Source organism: Rhinolophus sinicus, linkage group LG02 (assembly GCF_036562045.2).
Source record: "Rhinolophus sinicus isolate RSC01 linkage group LG02, ASM3656204v1, whole genome shotgun sequence".
Taxonomy (NCBI): Eukaryota; Metazoa; Chordata; class Mammalia; order Chiroptera; family Rhinolophidae; genus Rhinolophus; species Rhinolophus sinicus.
Window position 1 is genome coordinate 98799717 of NC_133752.1, and position 26212 is coordinate 98825928.

The window sequence follows — 26212 nt, forward strand, 5'->3', positions numbered from 1 at the left end:
TTTGAGTTTCAGTCACTCTAATAGGTGTGTATCTCACTGTTGCTTCAAGGGAGATCTATTTTGTAAATTATGAAAACAATACATCTTTGTGGCTTCAAAATGCAAATTGTACCAAAGGGACTAAAATGAAAAATGAAAACAGTTTTCCTCCCATCCTCCAATCCCACGCCCTATAATTAACCAGACATTTCTTGTCTGTCTGTTCTAAAGTTTACTATGTGTCCATTCTGAAAATGATATGAAATAAAAAATATACATAATCAAAATAAGTCCTCTTTCCCCTACAAAGGGCATATGAATGTATATATGAATAATAAATATACGACGTCTGACAATTAAGTTTGTGAACTTGTTGCAACCATGTTGCTAACCTTTTTTGCTATCAAAGCGATTATGCATTACGAATTTGTACCAACTGGACAGTTAACCAAGTTTACAAGTGCTCAAGTAAGTGCTCAAAAGGCTGTGTGAAAAATTTAGACAACCGGAACTTTTCACCAACAATTCATGGCTCTTGCATCACCACAATGCACCAGCTCACACGGCCGTCTGTGAGGGAGGTTTTAGCCAGTAAACAAATAATTGTATTGGAACACACTCCCTACTCACCTGATCTGGCCTCCAATGACTTTTTTCTTTACCCAAAGGTAAAGGAAATATTGAAAGGAAGACATTGTGATGACATTCAGGACATCAAGTATAATACGATGGCAGCTCTGATGGCCATTCCAGAAAAAGAGTTCCAAAATTGCTTTGAAGGGTGGAGTAGGCACTGGTGTCGGTGCATAGCTTTCCAAGGAATGTACTTCGAAGGTGACCATAGTGATATTCAGCAATGAGGTAGGTAGCGTTTTTTTTGTAGGACGAGTTCACGAACTTAATTGTCAGACGTTGTATATTTAAGTAAGTATTACATATAAATAATAAACTCGGACAATTTTCCATATCAGTCCATATCAATCTATCTGTCTGGGTGGGGCTACACTGTATTAATGCACTATAATTTATTTAATCATTAAACAAACTATTAATAGTTTGTTTCCACTGTTGTTCGTTTCATTTTGCTATAATAAATAATATAAATCTATTCGTTGGATAAATTTCTAGACTTGGAAGTGCTGGGTCCAAGAGTACATGCATTTAAAATCCTGAGTGATATAGCAAATTGTCCTCCAAAGAGATTGTGCAAATGTTCAATCCCTCTAATACTTCACAAAAACAGGATATAAGTGTTGGTTTGGTTACAGAAGGCCTCCTCTTCTTCCTCTTCATTTATTCACAGAACAGATTACTACATATATTACATATTAAAATATAGAGACATTGAGCCCTATGCCAGATAGCTAACCTCTTTCGTCCATAGTTCTTTCCTACCCACACATAAGCACCCATCATACTGGACTGCTTTCCTATTCATTTAACTTCTCTGCTTCAACACTTTGCTATTTCATGTGTCAGCCCAATTTCTGGAAGGCCCTTACCCTAGCCCTTCTGTTTCAAGCATCACTTGAAAGACAGTCTTCAAGAATTTGGGGGGAAGGAAGAGAAAGTTTCCAGACACCCTCTTCGTTGTTTCAGGGATCGGTGGTTCAGCCCTACATGTGTGGCCATTTGCATTATGAAACAATGGTGCTGACCCGTTGTCAGTAGAAGATAAGACTTGAGTTGACTTTACCAGGCACTGAAGTATTAAAAGAGTCAGTACACAAATAGTGCGGGGAACAGTGGCTGGCACAGTAAGTGCTCAATAAGTAGTAGTTCTTGCATATTTTGGCCAGTTCTCCCTTACTGTCATCTAGTCTACAGTGATGTGACACGTGGTCATTGCAAAGCTTGAGTGAAGCTAGCAGGGCCATAAGGAGATCAGAGAGAACCATCCAGGCCTCAGTGCACGGGACCAGTACTCAGATAACAGGATGACGCAACTGTCAAGACCAAATCCTAAAACAATATAAATACCTGTCAGCACCCACCATCTCTGCACATTAGAACGTTCTCAATATGTTAATGTCTTATTTACTTGGTGTAAACCCTTCAATGAAATTGTGAACTCCAAATCAGAATGAACCATAAAAATGTAAACGGACCAAACGTAAACCTCATTTTGTTTTCTGCTTAATAATCAACAGACTATAAGGACATTTTAAGCTGTAATAGCAGGTTCAGTTCAAATCAATTTCTAATAGTTACACTTTTGTGCGAAAACCACTTTATGCTTTTAACTGAGTTTTCTGTTCAAATGTATTTTAAATTTTGGATGAGAGGTGAGAGAGAAGCAAAACCTCTTTATAAAGCAGGTTGTCAAACTGCCACAAGGAAAAATAGGTTATAAAGAGTATACTTTGTTTATTTAATAAGTATACTCAACCAATTAATAGAGATTAAGCTTTGATAGAAAGGGGAGGGGTGGGTAGGAGAGAACAGAGCAAGTTATTACAGCTAGTTGCTATGGAAACCTTCTAAGTGAAAAAACACAGCTGCCCCATAGTGTGGTCATAATCTCTCTTCCTTCAGTTTAATCCAAGTTGTACAAAGCAGGAAGGTAATGGGGTGGAACACCAATCTCCCTCTCCGAATGTATTTTGTGGGACTGCTAAGAATGGAACTTACTGCTTCCTTTCTCAGAAGTATAAACAGCCTTCTTAAAAAATCCAAAAGAATATAACTCTTTCCAGAAACATCTGAGGACAAGCTAAAGGTATAAGCGTTTTGGAAATTAAACGGAATTTAGGCCATTGAAGGATGTATACCACCTTGCTGACTGTGGATCGAAAGGATTCAAGCTGAGTCTTCTACCCAAACAAGGCAGGCAAAAAACTGCCACTATTATAACGAAACGGTTATGTTAAGGCACCAAACTCTATTGAGCTGTTTATAATTCTTTAAATCTTTCTCTTCATTAGTCATCTTCTTTGAGTAGCTAAACAGAGGTTAGTAATCAGTGATGGGTTTGTATTTAGTCTTATTTCATAAATAATTCTTTTAAAGATGAAAGCAGACCTGTGTTGTCACTACGATTCAGTCATTCATACTAGAGTTTTGCTACCCGACCACCCAGGTGTAATCGTAACCCACTCATTCACCTGGTGGCCAGGAGAAATGTCAGACCTAAAAGGAACAAAACAGCCCCTGGGGGCACTCTGGAAAATGAGAGGACACACGTCACAGTGGCATTTCCTATCCATACAAAACAAAATTAGAACATGAAGACACTTTCTGAGCAGAGCCTGAATTCAAATGGTATTTCATGCACATTAATCTCCTGCTGCTTTTCATCATGTCCATTTCTGGTGAGCAGGGGTTCTTTGTTTTTAACTAATTTTTACAGTTAAATTAGAGACCGGCATATCTACGTCACTAATCGATTGTATTTATAGCCATGCTCCAAGTCTGTCCATCACAAAAATGGAAACACGTTGTCCCTGGACTTCCAGGCCGAGATGTTCCTGCCAGTTGTGAGAGAAGGTCGGGGGATGACCAGCTGGGAAGCACAAACTCCCAGCCAACAGCTCTTCAGTGGGAATGGCAAGCTCTCCTGCTATGACAGCCCTTAGCCGCGAAGGCTAGCACTCCCCCCTTTTTCAATTACCCCAGAATTGGGAGAAGCGGCCTTTATTTCAGTCAATGGCTCTCTCACTTGCTCTGTGGCAGTTGGTGACTCCTGTTCTAGCCTGATGCTTGTACCCTTTGGTTTGGACTCCCCTCTCCTGTGCAACACACAGGCCTCTGGTTTCACTTAATGATTTGATCATGAGAAAGTATAATTTTGTTAGGATCTAGGCACCATTCACAATTCTCCATCAGCCATTTCACATTACAAAAAAAATCAGTAGCTCATAAATTCACAAAGACTCCAAAATCATGCATTAAAGTCATAATGGAAATTAAACAGCATCTTTAATCTCCTCCAGCTGTAAAACCCAGTAGGGAGAGAACAGAGATAAAAACTCCTGGCTCATGATTTCAGGGACACAATACAGGAAGCGTTGTGTTAAAAGGCTCTTTGTCAAAACATCCTGAGTGGTATTTTTTTCTGAGCATAGAATCAATAAATCAAACAGAACAACTGATCCTGAATCAACATGAACTGCTCAGTGAGATAATTAAGGACCCAAATCATGAAGGGCTCGGCACAAAGGTTGATATTAAAAATGCATCAGCTCTGAAAATGCGCCACACCAGACCTTTCCCACTTGGAGCTGGACGCTACCCATCCATGTAACCACCTCCCGCTCTCAATCATATCTTCACGGAGAAAGATTTAGGCTCTGATTGTGGCAGCAAAATGAAATCTTTTGTTACATTGACAAGTGATGCTTACTGCCCTGAGAATTATTGGTGGTAGCAAAATAATTACTATTCGAGGTTGGTAGTGAAAGATCCAGTCTGCTGAAGGAACCAGAGGTTCTCAAAGATCTGGTCGGTGATTTCTACAAGTCTAAAAGCCTTGGGAGTAAGTACACATGGGGCCTCTTAATTTTTTAAAAAATATATGGTAAAAAAGGAAATTCAAATAGCACAAAATGATAAATAGTAAAAAGTCCTACTCTGAACACCCTATCTTTCCTCCAAGAATCAACACCTACCAGTTTTCTAAATATTCCTCCAGATGCTTCCTGTACAGAAAAGCATATCTGTGTTTACATGTATAAATGTTGAAAACCATAAATAACAGTACATGCCACACAATGTTACTCACGGTGCTTATTCAGTAACATCATATCTTCGCACGCATCTCGTATGAACTCACACACACAGTGCCCCTCATCAGGACATAGTATTCGCATGTATGTATGTGGCATAAATGATAGGCCTTTCAGTGTGGAAACAATGCTGACCTCTAACTAGGCTGAACCGGGCACATCATCCCTGTGGAACTACTGCAGTTCCAACTTGCAGTTGCTGTTTCCTGGGTGTCACAGCTGCCATTGTTACTCAAATCCACAAAACTGTTTCAGCTCCCAGGCCATACGCAAACACAGATGGAACAAAGTAAGGAGCACATGAAGGGTAGAAGCAGGCAAGGCAGAAATACTGCCCTCGTGTTCTCCTGCAACACTTTCCTGAAGAGTCTAAAGTGCCCGTTACTGGCCACCCATCCGTCCTCAAGGTGACAGCCTCTGCAGCTCCGTCTTTCGTTCCTTTGTTTCCACCACTCAGAAGTGCCATTGCCTCCCTCTCTCTCGATCAAGTCCGGGATGATTGAGAACAGGGAGACCGTGAGTCACCGCTGAGGGAGTCTTGGAGTGATTTTTCTGAATAAAAATATGCATAATTCAGTGGCTGGAGAACTATTCCTGGGGACAGATAATGAACAACTCACTCCTTGTAAGGGGCCTGGGTCAATTGACTATCAGTTAAGCAAGAGATACTTCTTGGAAAGTCAGATGCCTGAGCAAAGTTAATACTGTAGCTGTTATTGATTTCAGGTGGCTCTTCCAAATGTGAAAGGGACAACCACTTTGAGTCCTTGAGTCCTTGTAAAAGATGCTAAAACTCAGGCCTGCCTGGGGTTTCCCACTAGCTCTCACACATACCCACACTGCAGGTCAGGCCCCGGGACAGTGGCGTCAGTAATGACTGTCTTTAGGTAACCTGTGGAAGACAAGGCTTAACTCTTCAGGAGTCTTTGGAAAACATTACTCAGCTACAGGCCAGATCTGGTTGGATCTCAGGGGGCACATACCCTGCTCCCATTTCTATCTGGAGTATTATAGATTAACCACCAAGATATACGTTTGCTCGTTTATGGAGGAAAGGGGAACTTATTCCGGGTTAACTCTCTTCTCAGAGTTTGGAGATCTTAATACCAAAGAGAAAAATAAGTAAATGAAAAACACAATGATTGAAAAAAATGTTGCTCAACCCCTAACATTTTCTGAATATATTCTTAGTTTTTCTTTTCACTATAAGGATTACCCATGGGGATATGTAATACCTACTTACACAAGAAGCTGACAGCTCATGTGGCTACAGGAACTTGTTCAGTCCATATAGTGACATGATTTTTAAGATCAGCAGTTATTTAAAAATTATTTCAGAAAAAAATCCCATTATGTGCATGTGTTTCTAACATTTACACACAGGGAATGTCTTTTAAAAATCCAGCTACCCCCTTTGAGGACTCTTACCAAGGGCTTATAACCTAAAATAGCTAGAGTCCTTTCCTCACATAAGTCAGGAGGAAATGTCCTGGTCGGGACTGCATCTGAGACACTCACTTCCTAAGGCACCATCCACGTCTGACCCAGCAGTTTCACTTCTTCCCCCCATCCCATCTGACGCTCCGTGTGGCTGATCCATTGAAAATCCCTGCCGACTCTTGCAGGGAGAATGATTGCTTACAACAGCAAGATGACAGAAAGCACTTCCTCCTGTGGCCGACTCCCCACGCAGGAGACGTGTCATGTGCCATACAAACTGGCCGATGGGCTCTGCGGTGTGTGTGTCAATGACTTCTGTGTACATCGCACTCCCAGACAAGAAACTCTCCTCCCTTAATGTTGTGTCTTCCTGTGTCTTGTTTGTTTTAAAGGCGTCATATGACACATCTGAATGCAACGCAGCCTTGTCCCATTTAGAGCAACCTGTGCACCCATTATGAGTGCAAACGCCATGTTCGGCTGCTCTGCGGTGTTTTCAGTCTCACTGGCTTAGTCATTAGGGGTCTGAATAAATGGCTGTCAGCTGGGGGATGAAAAGAAAGGTATGGTGTTGAATACAAATGTTTACTGATAGGACTAAGGCATTCTTAAAAAAAACAGAAACAATCATGCAGATTCCTAAACTGATTAGCTTAACCGTCATTACCTTGGGCCTGTTAGGGTCCAGGTACTGTGCTTCATGATGCAACAATAATAAAACAATAATCCTGTTCTCAGGTAGTGTAGACTTTTAGAAGAGACAGATGTGTGAGCAAGTCAGAACAAAAAGAACATGGTAAGACGGGAAGACCTGGTTTAATTCCCAGAGAGAAGGCAGGTTAAAAACAATATCACAGACAGAACTACTGTATAATTTAGTACCAAACCAGTCCACTTTTTAGAGTAAAAGGAGCTATCGACATTAATAAAATCACATAATGTCTGAAATTTTTATTTATGGGCTGACAAATTGTTTTATCACATTGGTAGGTCGATAAGGAGAACTCTGTTTAATAACTATTTTTTAAAACAAAATTATTTCCAAAACCTTAAAATGACATAGCCATGTATGTTAAAAAAAATTAAACTTCTTTCTGTTGACTGCCTGAATATCAGAAAATATTATGAGCAGAATAATTAGTCTTGGCACATATTCACATAACTGAATCAATTTTATGCATATCCGTATCTGAAGAATTCATTTTTTTCCAAGGCGGATTTATTATTTTCCTTTTCTTCATAAAACTGCTTATAATCTTCTTCGACACTGCATTTTATGATAACTAAGTCTGACACTGTCAGCACCTTCAATTGAATCTTCCTCATTAACTATAACATTTTTAACTTGGAAAATACTCTTTCTACAAATGCTGCAATATCTAATAAATTCAAAGCAAATCCTGCTAAATAGACAAATTCTCACTGTAATTTTTTAATCAACATATATAAATATTTCAGCCTCGATATTTGTATAGGTACTGCCATTTTGCTACATGCCTTTCTGACAAATACTGCCTTTCTTTGATAAATACTTGTAAAATACAAACCTTGTCAAATAAATTGTCTCTATTAATGATTTTTCTAATGTTTCTCCACATTGGGATGCTACCAGATAAATCAGCCTTCCCAATATCATTCCATTGCAGCGTGGATATAAAATTATCCAATTAAAAACAGGAGCCCCACCAAGAGTCTTCCTACAGACTGAGTTATTCCAAAGCACAATTACAGAATTTCAAAACTAACTCTTATACCTTATTTGAGCTTTCATCACTTAATTTGTTCAGTTTCTTTCTTTCTGTTGTAGGCATTCTTTCAAGTTTTGTTTCCAATAATTACAATATTTTAAAAACTTCAAAAGCTGCTGTTTTTCGCACTAACATTTTGAGTAATTTGATGAAGATTTCCAACTGATTTTTAACCAATGCAACCAACATATGGGAGATTTGTTTGCAAAGCACTTCGATGCCATTTTAGTACACTTACATTGATTTACAAAGGAGCTCCTTTGAAGGCTCATCTAATTCTAACATCCAGCTGATGATGGAGCAGGTAAGCTTAGTAAGAACAATAAACATGTGGAATAAGGGGAATACACCAGGACAGAAAAACAGTCTCAGCAGGACAATTGAGAGGACAGCTGAGCGGGCCTGGGACAGGGCTGACACAGGAGACCATTTAATTTTCAGCAGCTCCAAGCCAGCCGATCGCGTGCGACCCCCCCAACAGGACCCAGCGGCCCCAGTGGAGGGGTAGAGGATGAACGAATGTTGAGTTTTTCATCTGCAGGGTGGGGTGGGTGCAGCAGGCACAGAAGAGACGATGCTGGCAGGGCAGTGACGGCGGGTATACATGAAGGGGTCAGGCTGGATAGGAAAGCCCAAGAAGGGAGGCGGGGGTGGGGGGAGCTTCTCAATAACGTCAAAGAACAGGCAGGAAATAAAACACTGAGGGATTATTGTGAGCGAGGCTGCAGACAGACTTGAAGCGGGGAGATTAAGGTCACAGAGGTCTGGGGACACCACTCAGAGTGGCGATAGGCTTGGAGCTGGCTGAGGAACACTGCAGGCTGTCCTGTGGCTCGTCCACAGCAACACTAAAGAACCATACCGGCCACTCTGGTCATGGGAATTGGGGGATGGGGCACAAATCTATACGGCAGGCAACAGTCTCAATGCAGGAAAGAGGACCGGGAGCGGGCAGAAACGAGGAAGGCTGCAGGGACAGAGTTTGAGAGCTGAGCTACAAAGGAGCAAGCATTTTTACTTCAAGGTGTAGAATTAATCATCCAGATGTCACTATGGGGGATCCAGCAGAATTCTAAATGCCTGCTCCAAACAGGAACCAGGGATCCTCTCTATCGTCCCAGTCACTCCTACCTCCCTGCCCTCGTGTAAAACAACAAATTTCATGCATTCATCAGGGCTGCCAAGCCAGCACAGCACCAGCATGCCTTAGTTATATGGCCCCATGGATTCAAAGGCATAAGATGGTTTGAGAAATACCATCTCAGGAAATGGAGAGACTTGCTCAGCAGACACAGAAAACCCAGCAACTGGATTTCTAACGTCTACGCTGGTTTCATGGAGATTAACACTGAGAAAATGGGGACTGCAACAGTCACAGGAGACCATAGAATTTTAGACCTGAGCCCTTAGGCTTGTATAAAACAACGAAGCCAGCACCCACAAAAAGAACGCTTCCATGTATAGACAGTCCCAGAGGGCCAGGCGCTGGGCTATCACAGAGCTCAGCAGAGGCAGAAGCAGCCTGGAATCCACACCCCCGACTCCAGTCTGTCCATTTATAGCATTCCTAAATGAATCTCTTCAGGCCTGTGAGACTCCCCCAAATCTCCTTCCAGATGCCTGACAAAATCTCTCAGATGGAAACTTAAGGGAGTTTAGACCTAATAGCCTCACTATTCCCGTGAAATAGTCTGAAAAACCATTTGGATTTCCACGATTACAATGAAGAGACAGTGATTCCCTCAAAACGACAGAAGTTGAGGTTGGATTAGATTATGTCCAAGGTCAGTCACCTTGGGCTATATCTCATGACTCAATGGTCCCTGCCCTCTAGGAACTTAGATTTAAATTGACAAGCCAGGATATAATCACTAAAAAGTAACTTCACCCTGACATGAGTACACTTTGGGGGGTTCTAGAGCTCCCCCTCAGACCTCTTCCCTGCGACCCCCAGTCTCCCTCCCAAAGCCAGGCCCCACGGACACGGCCCTCCCACTGCTGTCAGAGCCCCCCTGCTGCACCCACTCATGCTCACCGGCTCTCCTCCTGCCTCCCAAGACACTGGTCGTCCTGCCCCACGGGGCCCCCTCCCATCCTGCACCCGCTATACTGCCAGGACGCTCTTCCTCTGACAGCCACATGCTGGGCCAGTGCAAAATAAAAAAGGACGTTCCATGCCAGAAAAATGTTCCCCTTTCTTCTATCATCTCTCACTCAACCTGCCATGGTGGTTTTTTAATCTGTTATTTAATGTCACACTCCCTCAGTCATGGGGATACTCACCTATGGGGTGAGAGCAAACGCCCATGGCACCTGGTTCCAGCCCACAGTGGCATGTTGGGTTCATGCATCTGACCCAAAGACGCCTACACTTGTGCCCAGGTAACAGGAGAGTGGGCGGCCAAGATTCTGTCCAGGGAAGGTGACAGGAGGTGGAATCTGACATAAGCAGAGGCTCTAAGCCCCTTGGACTTCACTTACCAAACACAAATGCAAAGATTAAATTATTAAGAATTTTAAGATGGCAAGTGCAAAGCATAAACCCCAATTGTGGGGCCCTCTGAGCGCAGGGCTCTTGTGACTGCACTGGTCACACACCCCTGAAGTCAGACCTGGCTATGGGGCTTATCAGATCTCTGCTCACATGTCTCCTTATCAGAGAGGTCTCCCTGACCATTCTGTATAAAACAGTAAGCCACCCGTCCACCTTCCAGCCTTCCATACCCCTCACTTTATTTGAGTCTTCTCAATAGACTTTATTACGACTTATGTATTCTTACTTGTTTATTAAGTCAATGGTTTGTCTGCTGTCTCTCCCTTCTGCTGTAATGCAAGCTCTAGAGACGACAGAGTTCATTATATTCCTTGCTGTGTCCCCACTGGCTACTAATGCCACATGGTAGTGGCGCCACAAGAACTTGCTGGGTAAATGAATGAATGATTATCATGAGATTCATAATGACCAGTGGAGATTTGAAAAGGTCACAGAATTTTAGGAAAGACTGAGTTCTCTGGGGTCTAGGGCCCCTGGGATCACAGAGGGTGTGCAGCTCACATTTTAGAGAAGAACAATTACAACCCACAAGGGTCGCTTTCTGTGACATTTGTGCAGAGAACCCGAGATCACAGAGCACACCCTTGGGTGGTGGGGGTGATTAGGACTTAGCCAGATGGCTATGCTGGCTGTGGGGTGGGGGGGCTCTACTCCAGTCTGAAGGGCTAGGACAAAGAGAGACATTAGGGAGCATGGGCGGGACGTCAGGGGTTCAGTCTGGTGCTTGGAAAGAAAAAAGAGGGTCTAGATGCCTGACAAGAGCAGAAAGAGCATTAAAGAAACTGGAAAGACATGAGAGTAAACCCAAGGTGGGTACATCCACATCTTGTTTGCAGGGCATGAGGAAATTGGTTTGGTTGGAGCAGAGAGCTTGTTTCTTTTAATAAATCATCAAATAGAATTGCAATTCAGGAGCATCTCAAACCAAAATGTCTAATCTAATATATTCAGAAATTCATTACTGCACAGGCATGCTTTTTATAAGCCCAAGTTTTTATCTACTAGGGAACTAGAAGCAACAAAGTCTATGGTAATATTTTCTCTCTTTTTTTTTTTTTTTTTTGTACAAGCCTCAGCTTGCTGACTTTAGGGTATTACATTATCCTTATAGCAAATAAATATTTCTAAGTTAATAAATGGATAATTTCTGAAATTGATCTTTCCATAGTCTCAGCATGATTCTACTCTTTATGTACTTTTTATGGATTGTCAAATTTGAGTATTAGTAACCAGATGCTACTTATTAAAATTTTACAATTGTTTTATAATGTATGGGGTTTTCAAATTGTGTATACTTTAAAGAACTCATTAGAAATTTAATGAAAGACGTTAAATTTCATTTAAATTGTATAAAACTGGTAAGATGATATTTTTAAAAATTATTATAAAAATCATTAAGTCAAAAATGATTGTATTAAAAACATGGTTATAAAAAGTCAAAACTGTTACAAAAAAAGAAAGAAGGACATTATACATTGATAAAGAGTCAATTCACCAAGAAGATAGATGCCCAAAATATGTACCAAACATCAGAGCTCCAAAGTATATGAAGCAAACACTGACAGAACTGAAGGGAGAAACAGACAGCTCTATAAAAATACTAAGAGACTTCAGTAACCCACTCTCCATAATAGATAGAACAACGAAACAAGATCGGTAAGAAAATAGAAGACTTGAACAACACTGCAGACCAATTAAACCTAACAGAGATATACAGAATATGCCATCCAACAACAGCTGAATACACATTTTTATCCACTTCACATGGAACATTCTCCAGGATACATTAGGCAACAAAACAAGGCTCAATAAATTTTAAAGGACTGAAAGCATACAAAGTATCTTTTCACTCCCAATGGAAGGGAGCTAAAAATTAACAACAGAAGATAAACTAGAAAATTCACAAATATGTAGTAATTAAACAACATAGTCATAAACAGCCAATGGGTCAAAGAAGAAATCACAAGGGAAATTAGAAAATATCTTGAGACAAATGAAAACACAACATACCAAACTTACGGAATGCAGCAAAAGCAGTGCTAAGAGGAAAATGTACAGTTGTAAAAGCTTACATCAAAAGAGAAGATCTCAAAAAACATGACTGTATATTTGCAATTTCATGTGGTTGAACCTAGTAAAATTGGTTCATGATTATATTGGACCTTGGCTTTTCTTTTTTCTTTATCTTCTTAACTCTCTAAGCCCTTTATATCTCAGCAGGTTTTCCAGGGGCAGGAGGGGCAGGGGGGACACATTAAATAATTAGCCTGAAGCAGCAACAGCAGCCAAAAGTACTGAGTTTGCCTCTGCCAGCATCTCCAGCCATATCTCCCACCAAGTGGTCACACAGTCCCCCATCCCAAGCATACTGAACATCCCCTAGGACAAAACCCTAAACAGACTGAACCCCCAAAGATGGATCCCAACAGACTGGGCCCCTTGCACATGGGATCCCTCACAGATGAATCTTCCCAAGACTGAAAGCCCCACAGACTGAACTCCATAGTCTCACATCCCCAGCCAGGCCCCTTAACACCTCTCCTTGTACCAGCCCTTCCACCTGGAGCACAGCCCCCACACCCAGCACACCTATCTGGCTAAATCCAAATCACCCTCCACCCAAAGGTGCCCCCTCCACCAGGGCCCTCCCTGTGACCCAGAGCCCCTTGCACAAAGCTCAAGGGACAGAGTAGTTGTGGTTACGATGGCCCCTCTATAAAGAGAGCCACTGGAGAGCACTCACTGTGCCTTGTGTGTCCCCAACCCCCTCCCACCCACCCAACACTGAACAAATGTCACGGATTCTCTAGGCTCTCGATTAGTGTCTGCTGCGAACAGATAAGATTTGGGTAATTTATATGTAAATCTATTAAGGTGTCATAGTCAGAAACACTTTTTCTTCATTATTATGCTTGGCTACTTACCAAAGACTTTGGATTGGGAGTAATAATTTGTGTTCTAATTACAACTGTTTCTGGGAACACACTGTATGAATTATGAATACAATACCCACATGAAGCTGACACTGGTAATCCTCACAACCAGGGAAATGTTCTAACAGCTTCAGGCACTAGCCAAGAGAGTAGATAAACTGTATTTTCTCTTGGAAGCTGTGAATATGTTCATGTCTTGGATTACTCAGGAAATCAAACTACTATTCTTTAAGGAAAGGGTGTTTAGTCATGAGTTTTTCAAGCTCAGCAGGTAACCAGTTGTACATATCTTAATACTATCATGGAATAAAAGGAACCTTAGAAGTATTTGAACTTCACCTGGAATGTGCACAACACAACAAATCACAATATTGGTAAAACACACCATCCATTCCTTCATTAATTAAAATAATTATTTAGGAAAGGAACATGATCACAGCTGTGATGAATTGAGACTGCTTTCATGGTTTCCTGTGATATTATTTAGTAAATATTTTTCCCCTCACAAACCGCTAAAAACTACAAGGCATTTTCTAGCTTCCAGTTTCTAGTTTTTAAGCTTTTAAAATCCTTATTGAATCATAAGTGACACATTTTTCCAGGTAAGCCAAATCATTCACGTTAATATTCTCTACAAGATGTTTTCCTAGAAAATGTCATCAGTGTATCACATTATGCCAGCTAAGCGTATCCACTGGGTCACTCGCTGGCTCGGGTAAATGATCCAACCTGTCTGCTCGAGTCTCTTTATGTAAAATTGAAATGATAGTCACTGCTAAGTTTGTTGTAAGAATTGAATGAATGAGTAAATGTATTAATCATTATTCCCGGTATATGTAATCATATTAATTGAACAAATATTTATTAAGTGTCTATCGTAACATGCATGCGCCATTCTAGCAGAGAACAAAGCAGACATAAATTTTATAATGGTGACAACTGTTACAGAGAAAAATCAAGTTGGGGAAAGGAAAAGAGAATGAATGTGTGTGGCAGGTTGTGGTAGGGAGAGCTGCTATCTCATACAGGGGACCTGGGGATTACCTCAATGAAATGGTGACATTTGGCAGAAACTCTACATTCCTTTGATCCATGAGAGCATAAAGTTATCTAAGAGAGTGTTCCAGGCAGGGAGGACAGCAGGAATACAAGCCATGGGAGGGCAGGCTTTGCATGTTTGAGGCATAGCAAGGAGGCCAGTCTGGCTGCAACTGAAAGAAGCAATGAGAGAGGCCTGGGGGATCAGGCCAGGCAGGTCACCAGGGGGTCTGGCCATGAGGTGCTACATGGAGCCCCTCACAGATTAAACCTCCCCCAGACTGAAACCCTCACAGACTGGACTCCCCACAAATCGAAACCCTCACAGACAGGACCGCTCCACAGACTGAGCCAATGGAGATGGAAAGCCAACGGGAATGTTCAAAAGAAGCATGACAGGTCTGGCTAATATACTGAGAAAGAACAGTGCAGTGGGGGAATGCTGGGGGAAGCACGATGACTTCTATATACGATGGTGTCTTGGACAGGCTGGTAGCTGTTGAGATGATAAGAAAATGGTTGGATTCTGGGTGTAGTCTCAAGTTGGTGGCCACAGGATGTGCCAGTGTATGGGACTGTAGGACCTAAGAGAAAAAGATGAGTTAAGGAATATTGTGGGTTTCTGGCTAGAGCCTTTGGAAGAATGGAGCTGCCGTTTGCTAAGACAGCAGGAGAAGATTGTGTGGGAAATTCAGGGGTTTCTTTCAGATCTGATAAGTAAGCGATGTTTATTACACAGCCAAGTGGAGCTCGTGAGCAGACAGATATATAATATTATACAAGCCTGGATTCGAGATGGGTGGGGTGGGTGGTGTCCAGGCTGATGATATAAATTCAGGAATTATCACATATAGAAATTTAAGTCTTACTGAAAATATGATATAATTCAATAGGCAATATAATCTCCTTCTTGGAAAAAAAAGTAATTCTGATCTGTCCTTTGAATTGTATCAGCCTGAAGTATATTTTACATCCATAGTTGATATAAGATGCAAAAAGAGAAGAGATGAGGGCATGTTCTTTATCATCTCCAAATATACGAGCTGATATTCCACAAGCAAAGTCAGATGAGAAATAAACTCTAAACAAACTGACGTCTCATCTGTAACTTAACTCAATGTCATATCGCCTCACATTATCTAAAGAATGTTTCCCAAAAATGCATTCTGAAAAAAATACATTTGTCCAAAAATCCAAATAAAATTTAAACATAGACCTCTATAAACAATCAAGTCTCTTTTGCTGCAGCAACACAGGAACAAATATGTCACAGTCCTCAGAATCCAAATAGCAATTAGCTAAGTAATAAAATTAGGGTACTGACTATCCGCTATTATATCTGAGCCTCAGTGCCCAAGATGATGTTTCCTAGGAAACCAAAAACCTCCCAGGCACAATATTGTAAAATGCAGTCCCTCCAAATGCTGTGTTCAAGATCCTCTCCAACTATTTAGAAATCAATAGCTCTTCAAATCTAAGCTCTTCAAAAAAAGAGCACTTTCCACTGACCAAACAGAAAAGATACATGGGGGTCTCACAAATAAAAACTATTAATACTTGCCAACAAAAGTCAAAAGCACAATCACAAAAGTAACAACCAAGTCCATAAAACCCTCCAACCAAAGCAAATATGTCACCAGTATTATATTCTGATACATCAAGGGCTTCCTGCCATTGCGTTTTTCTTTCCTTTTTTTGCCATTGCCTCTTAAGAATTTCACTGATTTATATAACCAACAGAGGAGAGGAAGGAATAAGAGAGAGGTCAATTTGAATTTTCAAAATATCTGATATGAAACATTTTAAAGAAATATAATTATGATATCAAAATACACATAATATTTAGAACTAAACTATCAAAGTTTTACCAAATAGATTTATTTTGGGAACCACCCAGAATTAATGTACATTGCAGATGACGAGATTGTTTATATAGAAAATGCTAAGAAATCCACAGAACAATTACTGTCACTAACAAATTAATTTAGCAAGGCCATAGGTTAATGCGCAAAAATCAGCTGCATTTTTATATAATAGCAGCAGGCCACTGGAAAATAAAACAAAAACCCATTTATAATAAAAAAAAAATAGTGCAGAATAAATTCAACAAAGATATGGACCACTACACAGTGAAAAATATAGAGCATTAAGAGAAATGAAAGATCTAAGTAAGTGAAGATATTAATCATGTTTATGGATTAAAAAGCTCAACGTTTTAAGTTTTCGATTGTTCCCAAATGGTTAGACAGATTCAATGCAATCCAAAACAAAATTCCCACAAGCATTTTTTTTGGGGGGAAAATGATAAGCTGATTTTAAAATGTATATAAAAATGCAAATAATCTATAATACGCAAAGCAATTTTAAGAAAAGTATAACAAAGTTAGAGGATAACTGCCTGATTTTAAGACTTACAAGAAAGCTACAGTGTGGTATTGACAAAAAGACAGATATATAGAATAATGAATCCAGTAATGAATCCAGCAATATACAGTCAATTGAATTTTGACAAAGGTGCCAAGGCAGCTAATTGGGAAAAGAAGTCTTCCCAATAAATGGGCTGAAAATGCAAGTCAAACCCCAAGGAGATAACACTTCACACTCAAGAATGGCTATGAACAAAAAGACAGATAAAACAAGCATTAGAGAGGATGTAGAGATATTGGAATCCTTTCACACTGTTCACGAGACTGTACAATGGTATAGTCACTTTGGAACAGAGTTTGGAAGTTGCTGAAAATGTTAAACATGGAGTTACAGTTTGACCCAGAAATTCCACTCCTAGATGTATATACCCAGGCAAATGAAAACGTATGTTCACAGAAAAATGTATATGTGAATAAGCCTAGCATCATTATTCTTAACAGCCAAAAAACGGAAACACCCTAAATGTCCCTCACTTATGGATGAATAAATAAAATGTGATATATCCACATAATGGAATATTATTTGGCCATAAGAAGGAATGAAGTACTGATTATGTGCAACATGGATGAACCCTGAGAACATTATGATAAGTGAAAGAAGTCGGTCATGAAGGAACATATGTTCGATGATTCCATTTATATGAAATGTCTGGAACAGGTGAAGCCATAGTCACAGAAAGTAAGTGGCTGGGGGTGGGAAGACTTGAGTGACTGCTAATGGGTACAGGGTTTCTTTTATGGGGATAAAAATGTTCTAAAATTAGATTGCGTCATGATTTTACAACCTTGTGACTAATAAAAATCACTGAGTTGTACATTTTAAACGAGTAAATTGTATGGTATTGTGAACTATATCACAATAAAGCTGTTTTTAAAAGGGCACCATGAAGAAAACCAAAAAAGCAAGCTACAGAATGGAAGCAAACACTCATATTACATAGCTCTGATAAAGGATAGGGTCTATAAAGAACACTTCCAAAGCATAATATGATGACAAACAATCCAACAAAAACTGAGTAAAAGCTCTGATCGGATACTTTACCAAAGAAGATATACCAAGGGCTCAGCAGGACATAAAAAGATGATTGACATCATTAACCATCAGGAAAACACAAATTAAAACCACTATGAGCTACCACTACACTCCCATTAAAACGGCTAAAATTGAAAAGACTGAAAGCATCAAGTGTTGGCAGGAATGTAGAGAACAGGAACTTACATTCACTGTGGGCCAAAAGGTAACATGGTAAAACCACTTTGGAAAACTGTCTGCAGTTTCTTAAAAAGTTCAACATAACACCTCCTTTACGACACACTCGTCCTACTCCTAGGTCTTCAGCAAAACATGCATCCAGACCGAGGACTGTACATGAGGTTCCCAGCAGCTTTATTCATAATAGCCCCCAAACTGGAAACAAGCTAAAAGCTTATCAACAAGAAGTGGATAATATGTGGGCTATCCAGAATAATGAAATGCTGTAATACTTGGCCATGAGGAGAAACAAACAACTGATCCACGCTACTGCTCAGATGAATGTCAATGATTATGATGACGGAAAGAAGCCACATACAAAAGTGTACCTACTATGTAATTCCATTTGTAAAATACTTCAGAAAAATGCCAAAGAATCTCTACTGAGTGAAAGTGGACCACTGATTGGGGTCAGTGGCGAGGAAGGCAGGACTTCAAATGGCCACCAGGAATCTTTTGGAGGGATGGGAATTTTCTGTTCCTGATCGTGGTGGTGGCTTCCCTGGTATGATTCTCTCACATTCATCACTGAATTGTTCAGTTAAATGGATGCAGTTAACTGTATATAAATGATACCTCCATAAAGTTGATTTTTTAAAAGTAATGAGAACCAATGAAAAAACAGTTCATACAAGTTACCAGTTTGTGTAATTAGCATACCCAGTGTTTGTGTAAATAGGGTCTCTAAACTGCTTAACAATACACTTAAATATTTTTTTCCTGAGGTACTTCAAACACTCATCGCCTCTAGATCTGGATTCTGTGATTAATTTGCCCAACAAACTTTATATAGTGTCCCCCAAAAGCTCATTCCAGCCCAACTCCTCTCTACATTAATACAAATTCTGAATGAGTGTGGTTTATACAATGGAGGTTTTAGGATTAATGCAAAAAAGGGGAAAGCCATGATCAAAAAACTCAGTAAGGGGTGGGGACAGCTGGGAGGACAGTACAACGTCCAAACTTTGCTCTAAGATTCGTTCTGTTCTAAACACTTTTATGTTCTCATACCAAACAGTCTTTACATAAACTTCTGCTGGTAAGTATACAGATGGCCCCCAACCTACATTGGTCCAAGTTATGACTTTATCTGCACAAACATACTGATGAAATGATATGGATGCAAATAAAGAAACCAGTCTGTACTGAGGACCTGCTATTTCTGGCAGACCTTTTCCCACACGTTTTTCTCATTCAATACTCACTATAGCCCTCTAATGTAAATGACTATAATCCCCAATGTTTTCCATTAAGGAAACTAATAGAGAGGCCCAGTTATCTGCCAAATTTCACCTAGCTAGTAAGAGGCAGGGCTGAGATTTACATATTTGAGGGACTTTAAACTGATTTCTTTAGTGACAGTTCCATAAACAGAGAACTAAAGCAAGTGAATACATATTGCTTGGGATTCAAGTAGTAATACTTTTTTTTTTTTTTTTTGCATCACCAATAAAAAAAGCACACATTTAAATACACTACTGACGTTTTGTGGGGCTTTTTCTTGTCACCAATATGTCATATTCTTCCTATTAGGCAGTCAATATTTATGGGAAATTGATTCACCTGCTTCTTTAAGAGATGACTGTCTATAAAACAAGGTCACATGAGCCTCTAAGGAGTGTCGCCCACTGGGAAGAACTACCACTCTCTAGGAAGAACTAGAAACGTGGCAAACTGTAAAACAAACAGAATAGCAAGGAACTAGGAAAGATGACACTTGGGTAGTAAGGTGTTACCATGGAACCAGCAGTCAAAATTGCTTCAAGTGCCAGGCTCACGGGTGACAATACACACCAGTAAAACTGCTGCTCACCACCTGGGACTGTCATTTGCCAGAGAACAACCATCTATAAGCTTGCAGTCTGGATATTTTTTTTAATGTTTATACAGAAGTGTCAGAACCTACTAAAAATATTTTGAAGATAATGAAAGATTTAAAAAATGCATTAAGGAACACTCATTTGCATCCTAACAGGATCCCCAGTTAATGTGTGGTTTAAACATTCATGAAGAAAAACAAAATTGATTTTAAAAAATTGTGAGTCTAACCCTCCATTCTTCTAAAGACCTCTGGCAAACCAAAGTCTGGAAATCATCAGTAAATAAGGAAATTTAAGTATATATGCTGACTTTCAACAAAAGTCCTCTTCAGTTACTCAGCTAAATAATACAGCATTTCCAAATTTATTTACTCAGGTCACGGCTAAAGCACAACACTGTAACTCAGTTTCCAGCACTTAATTCTAATAAACCTAGTCCTGGGCTACTCCTAGAAATGATATCGCTTAGAGTGAAGCATTTGTGTGAGTGGAGAGGCAAACATTTTACATTTTAAAAACTACATGCTCAATCTCAGCTTTCTTATTTCCTCCCTCTTCTGGGAATCTCCAAAGTTACTAGAATGCAGACAGAATCTACTGGGGCTGATAATGTCAAGTTATACTTTTCCTGTTCAGGCACGGACTCCTGTTCAGTCACACAATATGTGTGTGTATCTGCCAGCGGGAGAGTCAAGGGAAGGGACCGAGCACACAGCTGCCATCTGCTGCCACCACCCCCAGCCGCCCTAGAAATGCAGACATGGGAGGGAGTTCCTCGCAGAGACAAGAGCAGAGCATACTTCACCATGAGCCCACAGAAGTGTTTGCAGTTAGCGGCACTGGGACTTCGCACATTACAAAGCAGGACAGCCATCCTGAAATGTGGGCACCCTGCCACGGACACCTCGCATCCTGAATGCGGGCACCTGCGCTTTTCAGTCTGGCCCAGCAGCAGACGCCTGTGCTCAGCCGGCTGTCTTCGGCTGGATCCTTGCCTGTCCAATGTCTCACGGCCCTCAGCACTCCTCACTGTCTTACCTGGCCCCCCACATTAGTTCATTTTACCACCTGGCCCTTTAGGCATTGGAGTTCGCAACACTCAGCAGTTGAAAAAGGTACTTACAGCTGCATGACCAGGTACAAGTGATTTGGGCTTTCATAAATGTCTTCCAGGGCAACAATGTTTTCATGCTTAATCCTGAAAGAAAAAACAAAACACACACACACAGAGAATAATAAGTACAGTGAGACATGAAAACTTTTGAAAACTGATGTCATTAAGCGTTAAAAAAGAAACAACAGGCCCAAAATGAAGTCACCTGTGCTAAGCCCCACATCAGCAAACTGAGACTTAATACCTAATCGAACAGCAGTTACAACCTCCCCCAGCAATATAACCCTGACTGGTCAGTCTGGAATTTTCTGGTTGACACAGGAGGTAATCTGCTACATAGCCCCCCTTCTGTCCCCATAAATAGATTACATAGGCCTGAAACAATCCACCCTTTTCCCCTTCTGCCTATGAAAGCCTTCAATTTTGCACAGCTCCTTGGAGCTCCTTTCTATCTCCGACATGGGATGCTGTCTGATTCACTAATTGTTCAATAAAGCCATTTAACTCTTTAAAATTTATTCAGTTGAAGTTATGTTATTTAACATAAGAGAATCCAAACTCGTTAAGGTGACATTTAAGACTCTTCACAATCTTGTCCCCATTTTTCCAGACCTTATTTCCCCACAGCCCTTGCCTACTCTCCACTCACCTTCATTCCCGAGGCTCTATACTCTCCAATGCAGCAATACTGGATTAACTCCTACTGTTTCATGCATAGCCCAGCCTTCTTGCATTTATTCATATAATCCCAGGACTGGGCCAGACCTGTCACCATCCTGTTAATATCTTGTAGGGTCCAATTCAATTGACTGGGTCCCCATGGAGAATTTAATTCTCCTTCACTATAGTCTCACAATGGCATCACAGACCAGCCTGGACAATTCATTGTATGCAAATCCACCACCATAACAGGCTCCATGTTCCAGGGGACAATTTCCTTGTCATGCTCATGACTCCAGTGGAGGCAAAGGAAAACCAGACTGACCCCTCATTGGGCGTCTAGTCACCACCACCACCACCAAATGTCAGTTCAGCACCCCAAGTGAAATAGAGGGTTACCACTCAAAGTGTGGTTCCCAAATAGGCAGCACCAACGTCTCCTGGGAGCTTATTAGAAATGCAAATTCTCAGGGACCTACCCCTGTCAGACAGAATTAGAATCTCTGAGGGAAGAGTCCAAGAATCTGTTTTAACAAAAGTGTCATATGATCTGTACACCACCAAGCAGAGCTGGAGAAATTCTGCAGTAGGCCAATGCTTCTCAAACTTCAGGGTGCATACGAATCACCTAGGGTTCTGGCTTGCACGTCCTGATTCAGCCATCCAGGGCGGGGCGTGAGAGGGTCCGGGGCGGGGCGTCAGAGGGTCCAGGGCGGGGCGTCAGAGGGTCCAGGGCGGGGCGTCAGAGGGTCCAGGGCGGGGCGTGAGAGGGTCCGGGGCGGGGCGTGAGAGTCTGCATTTCTAACACACACCTGGAGCCACTGATGCCATGGTCTGGGGATCACACTCCACCAGCAGAATCAAGGGAGAAGGAAACAGCCTAATGCTGGCCCCTGGGACTCCCCGTTAAGCGCAGTTTCTGCTCAGAATGTAAGGATTGAGATTTATTTAAATCATTGGAGGAGAATCATTTCATTACTCCATGGGCTAATTAGCTCTACTGCAAACTTTTCACCAAAATGATTGCTGAAGCACCTAAAAGCCAGCATTTAAAGAGCAGATTCTTTGTAAACCCTTATAAGCAGGGACTACATCTTATCCATCGTGTTTTCCCCTCGTACCTCCATCAATCTGCTTAATAAATGTTTCCTGCGTGAATGGAATTTAAAGGTTGTTGTTATTAAACAGCAGGAATCGTTATTTAGTTGGGGAAAACAGAGGCAATTTTCCTAAGTATGAGATGTCTGCCCCTCAAAAAGAAGTTTATAAGGTGGAACAAACCAGAATATTATCTTGCCTTTGAGCTGATGAAAGAAGGGAACAAAACAAATAACTGAGAGTAGCAATGCTTTGCCTTGATTCTTTCAGCTCTTACTAGACAATGCAGTTGTTTGTAGGAGCTGAGATGATAGATTATACTAAATTCACATTTCACCTAATTCCAATGAGTAAGCCTAATTATTTGTCAACAGTGGTCACTGTGATACCTGAGCAAAATAATATCAGCAGTATATTACATGAACCAAGTAAACTATATGCCACCAAAGTAAGCAAGACAGGTTTGGGACTTCCAACATCCTAGATGTTTGTGGAATTATCGTTATTGGATACACCTGAAAGAACATGACCACAAAAAGCGTAAGCATATGGCGTTTCCCTTTTATTAATGTTGTAAAATGTGCCATTGGAATCAATCACATGGGCACAATATTTTCTTCCAGTTGAATTATTATAATTTGGGGGTTAATTAAGAGCTCAGGCTTATGGGGAAATGAAAGGAATGGGGTTTATATGTAGGTTGCCAGATAACCTGCAGGGCACCCAGTTACATTTAATTCTGGATAAACAATGAATACTTCTTAAGTATAAGTATATCCCAAATATTGTATTGTTGTTTATCTGAAATTAAGTATGCCTGGGTGCCCTGCGTTTTCAGGTATTGACTCTGGCCATCCTACTTACATGAATCACAGCCGATGAGCCCCCGTGCCTTAGAGATTTGTCCCTGCTGGTCTCAGAGGCTGAGCCAAGAAGGCAGTTTGGGCCTTGGAGTACAGCTATGAACACAGATTCAACTGTATACAAAGAATTAACTATGTACAAAGCACTTGCACAGCGAAAGTCGGAGCCTCTAATAAGTTAAGACTATAATCCCTGCTTTGGACGCAGGAGATGGAGGAATTAAAAGCTATTTACCCTGCTATGTCTTCCATGAGTGCTTACAGTGGCTGCAATGATACTTCTACTGACTATTCCTCTTAATGAATCAAGCAATTGTCATTTAGTGATTTTCCGCTATGTGTCTGGGAGAATATAAGAAAAAAATAAAATAAGGCTTTGCCCTCAAAAACCTCATCACTTAGATGGAGAGACCCATGACGCAATTAGGAAACAGTAAAATGCTAACCTCTGTAGAACTGCCACTACGTTCAGAGAAAGCAAGGCCATGTCTGGGTCAGAATTACGGTGAAGGCCTCAAGAAAGGGACGGGAGTTCAGCTGGGTTGGGTAATGTTTGAATAGGCACACTTCAGAAATTTCAGAAAAATCCTAAAATGACCTCTTAAATGTCTCCTAAGAAAAGTGGTTTAATTAATTTGTATATGTTAGAACATTATGGCCTCCCACAGCTGTTCTCGGGTACTTTATTCTGTCTTCAGATTCCCTAACATATACAAATATTGAACTTCAAATTTTAACATTATTTTATTATAGTACCTAGGTTATCACCACAAAATGCCATATGAATACCAATCCACACATGTCTGGACACCTACCACGTACCAGGCACAGTACTAGGAAATACAGGAGTGACATCTCAGCCTCATAGAGGCCAGGGGGCACCTGGCTGCAGCTAGGACACTTCACAGGCAATATTTCTTATATTTACCAGAAACGAGCCACCTTATAACAGGCACAGACTCTTGGAAGCAACACAGAACAAGTTTATGCCCTCTTCTCCTATATCCTACAAATATTTGACAGATATAATGTCCCCACTTAGTTTTCTCTTATCATCGACCAATCCTCTTCCCACATGGTTTACATGCCTCTCATCATTTCATTGTCTCTCTTGTTGGAAGAGACTATGCTATTCAGAGCTGAAAGCAATGATCCCAATGTAAAATGTAGCACCAAGAATAGGGTAGTAAATAAAAGAGTAGAACTATTAACCATCATGAGATAGATATTACACTTGCAAATAAAACCTGGCATTAGGTTCATTTTCCTAAGGCAGCTGCACAGCTGCAGGCCTATAAAGAATACGAAGCCTGACAATTAAGTTCATGAACTTGTTGCAACGATGTTGCTAACTTTTTTGATATCAGAGGGATTATTCATTATGAATTTGTTTCAACTGGACAAACATTTAACCAAGTTTACTATTTGGAAGTGCTGAAAAGGCTGCATGACAGAGTTAGACGACCTGAACTTTTCGCCAACAATTCATGGCTCTTGCATCACGACAATGCACCAGCTCACATGGCACTGTCTGTGAGGGAGTTTTCAGTTAGTAAACAAATAACTGTATTGGAACATCCCCCCCCCCCACTCACCTGATCTGGCCCCCAATGACTTCTTTCTTTCCCTGAAGATAAAGGAAATATTGAAAGGAAGACATTTTGATGACATTCAGGACATCAAGGGTAGTATGACGAAAGCTCTGATGGCCATTCCAGAAAAAGAGTTCCAAAATTGCTTTGAAGGGTGGACTAGGCACTTGTGTTGGTGCATAGCTTCCCAAGGGGAGTATTTCGAAGGTGACCATAGTGATATTCAGCAAGGAGGTATGCAGCACTTTTTCTAGGATGAGTTCATGAACTTAATTGTCTAACTTCATATAAGATCCATGTGGGTGGGGACTTTTTACTATTTTGGTCGCTACTCTCTCCCCACTGTCAAGAAAAGTGCATGGTGGGTAGTACTTTCAATACATATTTGTCGAAAGAATGAATAAGTAGAAGGAAGGAAGGAAGTAGGGAAGAGGGGAGGGAGGGGGGGAGAGAGAGAGAGACAGAGAGAGAGAGAGAGAGAGACAGAGACAGAGAGAGACAGAGACAGAGAGAAAGAAAGAAAGAAAGAAAGAAAGAAAGAAAGAAAGAAAGAAAGAAAGAAAGAAAGAAAGAAAGAAAGAAAGAGGAAGGAAGGAAGGAAGGAAGGAAGGAAGGAAGGAAGGAAGGAAGGAAGGAAGGAAGAAACTTAAGGTCAGGGTCAATTAAATGACCAGATTATTTTTACCTGAACTTTTACCAAACAATATCTCCTTTCTTACTCAGGCTTGATCTTTCGAGCTTAAAGTTTTCACCTTCATTAAATTCAATTTTTGGGACTTCCACACAATGCTTCAGATGATCAGGAATATTCTGAATTTTTATTCTCTCGTCTATTATATTTACTGTCCCTCTCAACTTAGGGCCAACTGCATATTTGGTTGGTGCACATCCATCACATTTACCTTTATCCAAATTCCTAGCTAAAGTCTTACGTGGGAAGGTTATACGTCAGCACTTTCCAAGGTATGCTA

The 26212-nt window shown here is 40.8% G+C and overlaps 1 protein-coding gene across 2 annotated transcripts in view; it reads right to left on the reverse strand.

Moving 5' to 3' along the window:
* The window catches only part of CAMK1D (calcium/calmodulin dependent protein kinase ID), a 376228-nt gene that overhangs the window by 120851 nt on the left and 229165 nt on the right, over window positions 1-26212 (reverse strand). For both annotated transcript variants that reach the window (XM_074324976.1, XM_074324975.1), the window contains exon 3: window positions 21038-21112. In XM_074324976.1, the coding sequence (XP_074181077.1) occupies window positions 21038-21112 (75 nt within the window). The remainder of the gene's footprint in view (window positions 1-21037; window positions 21113-26212) is intronic.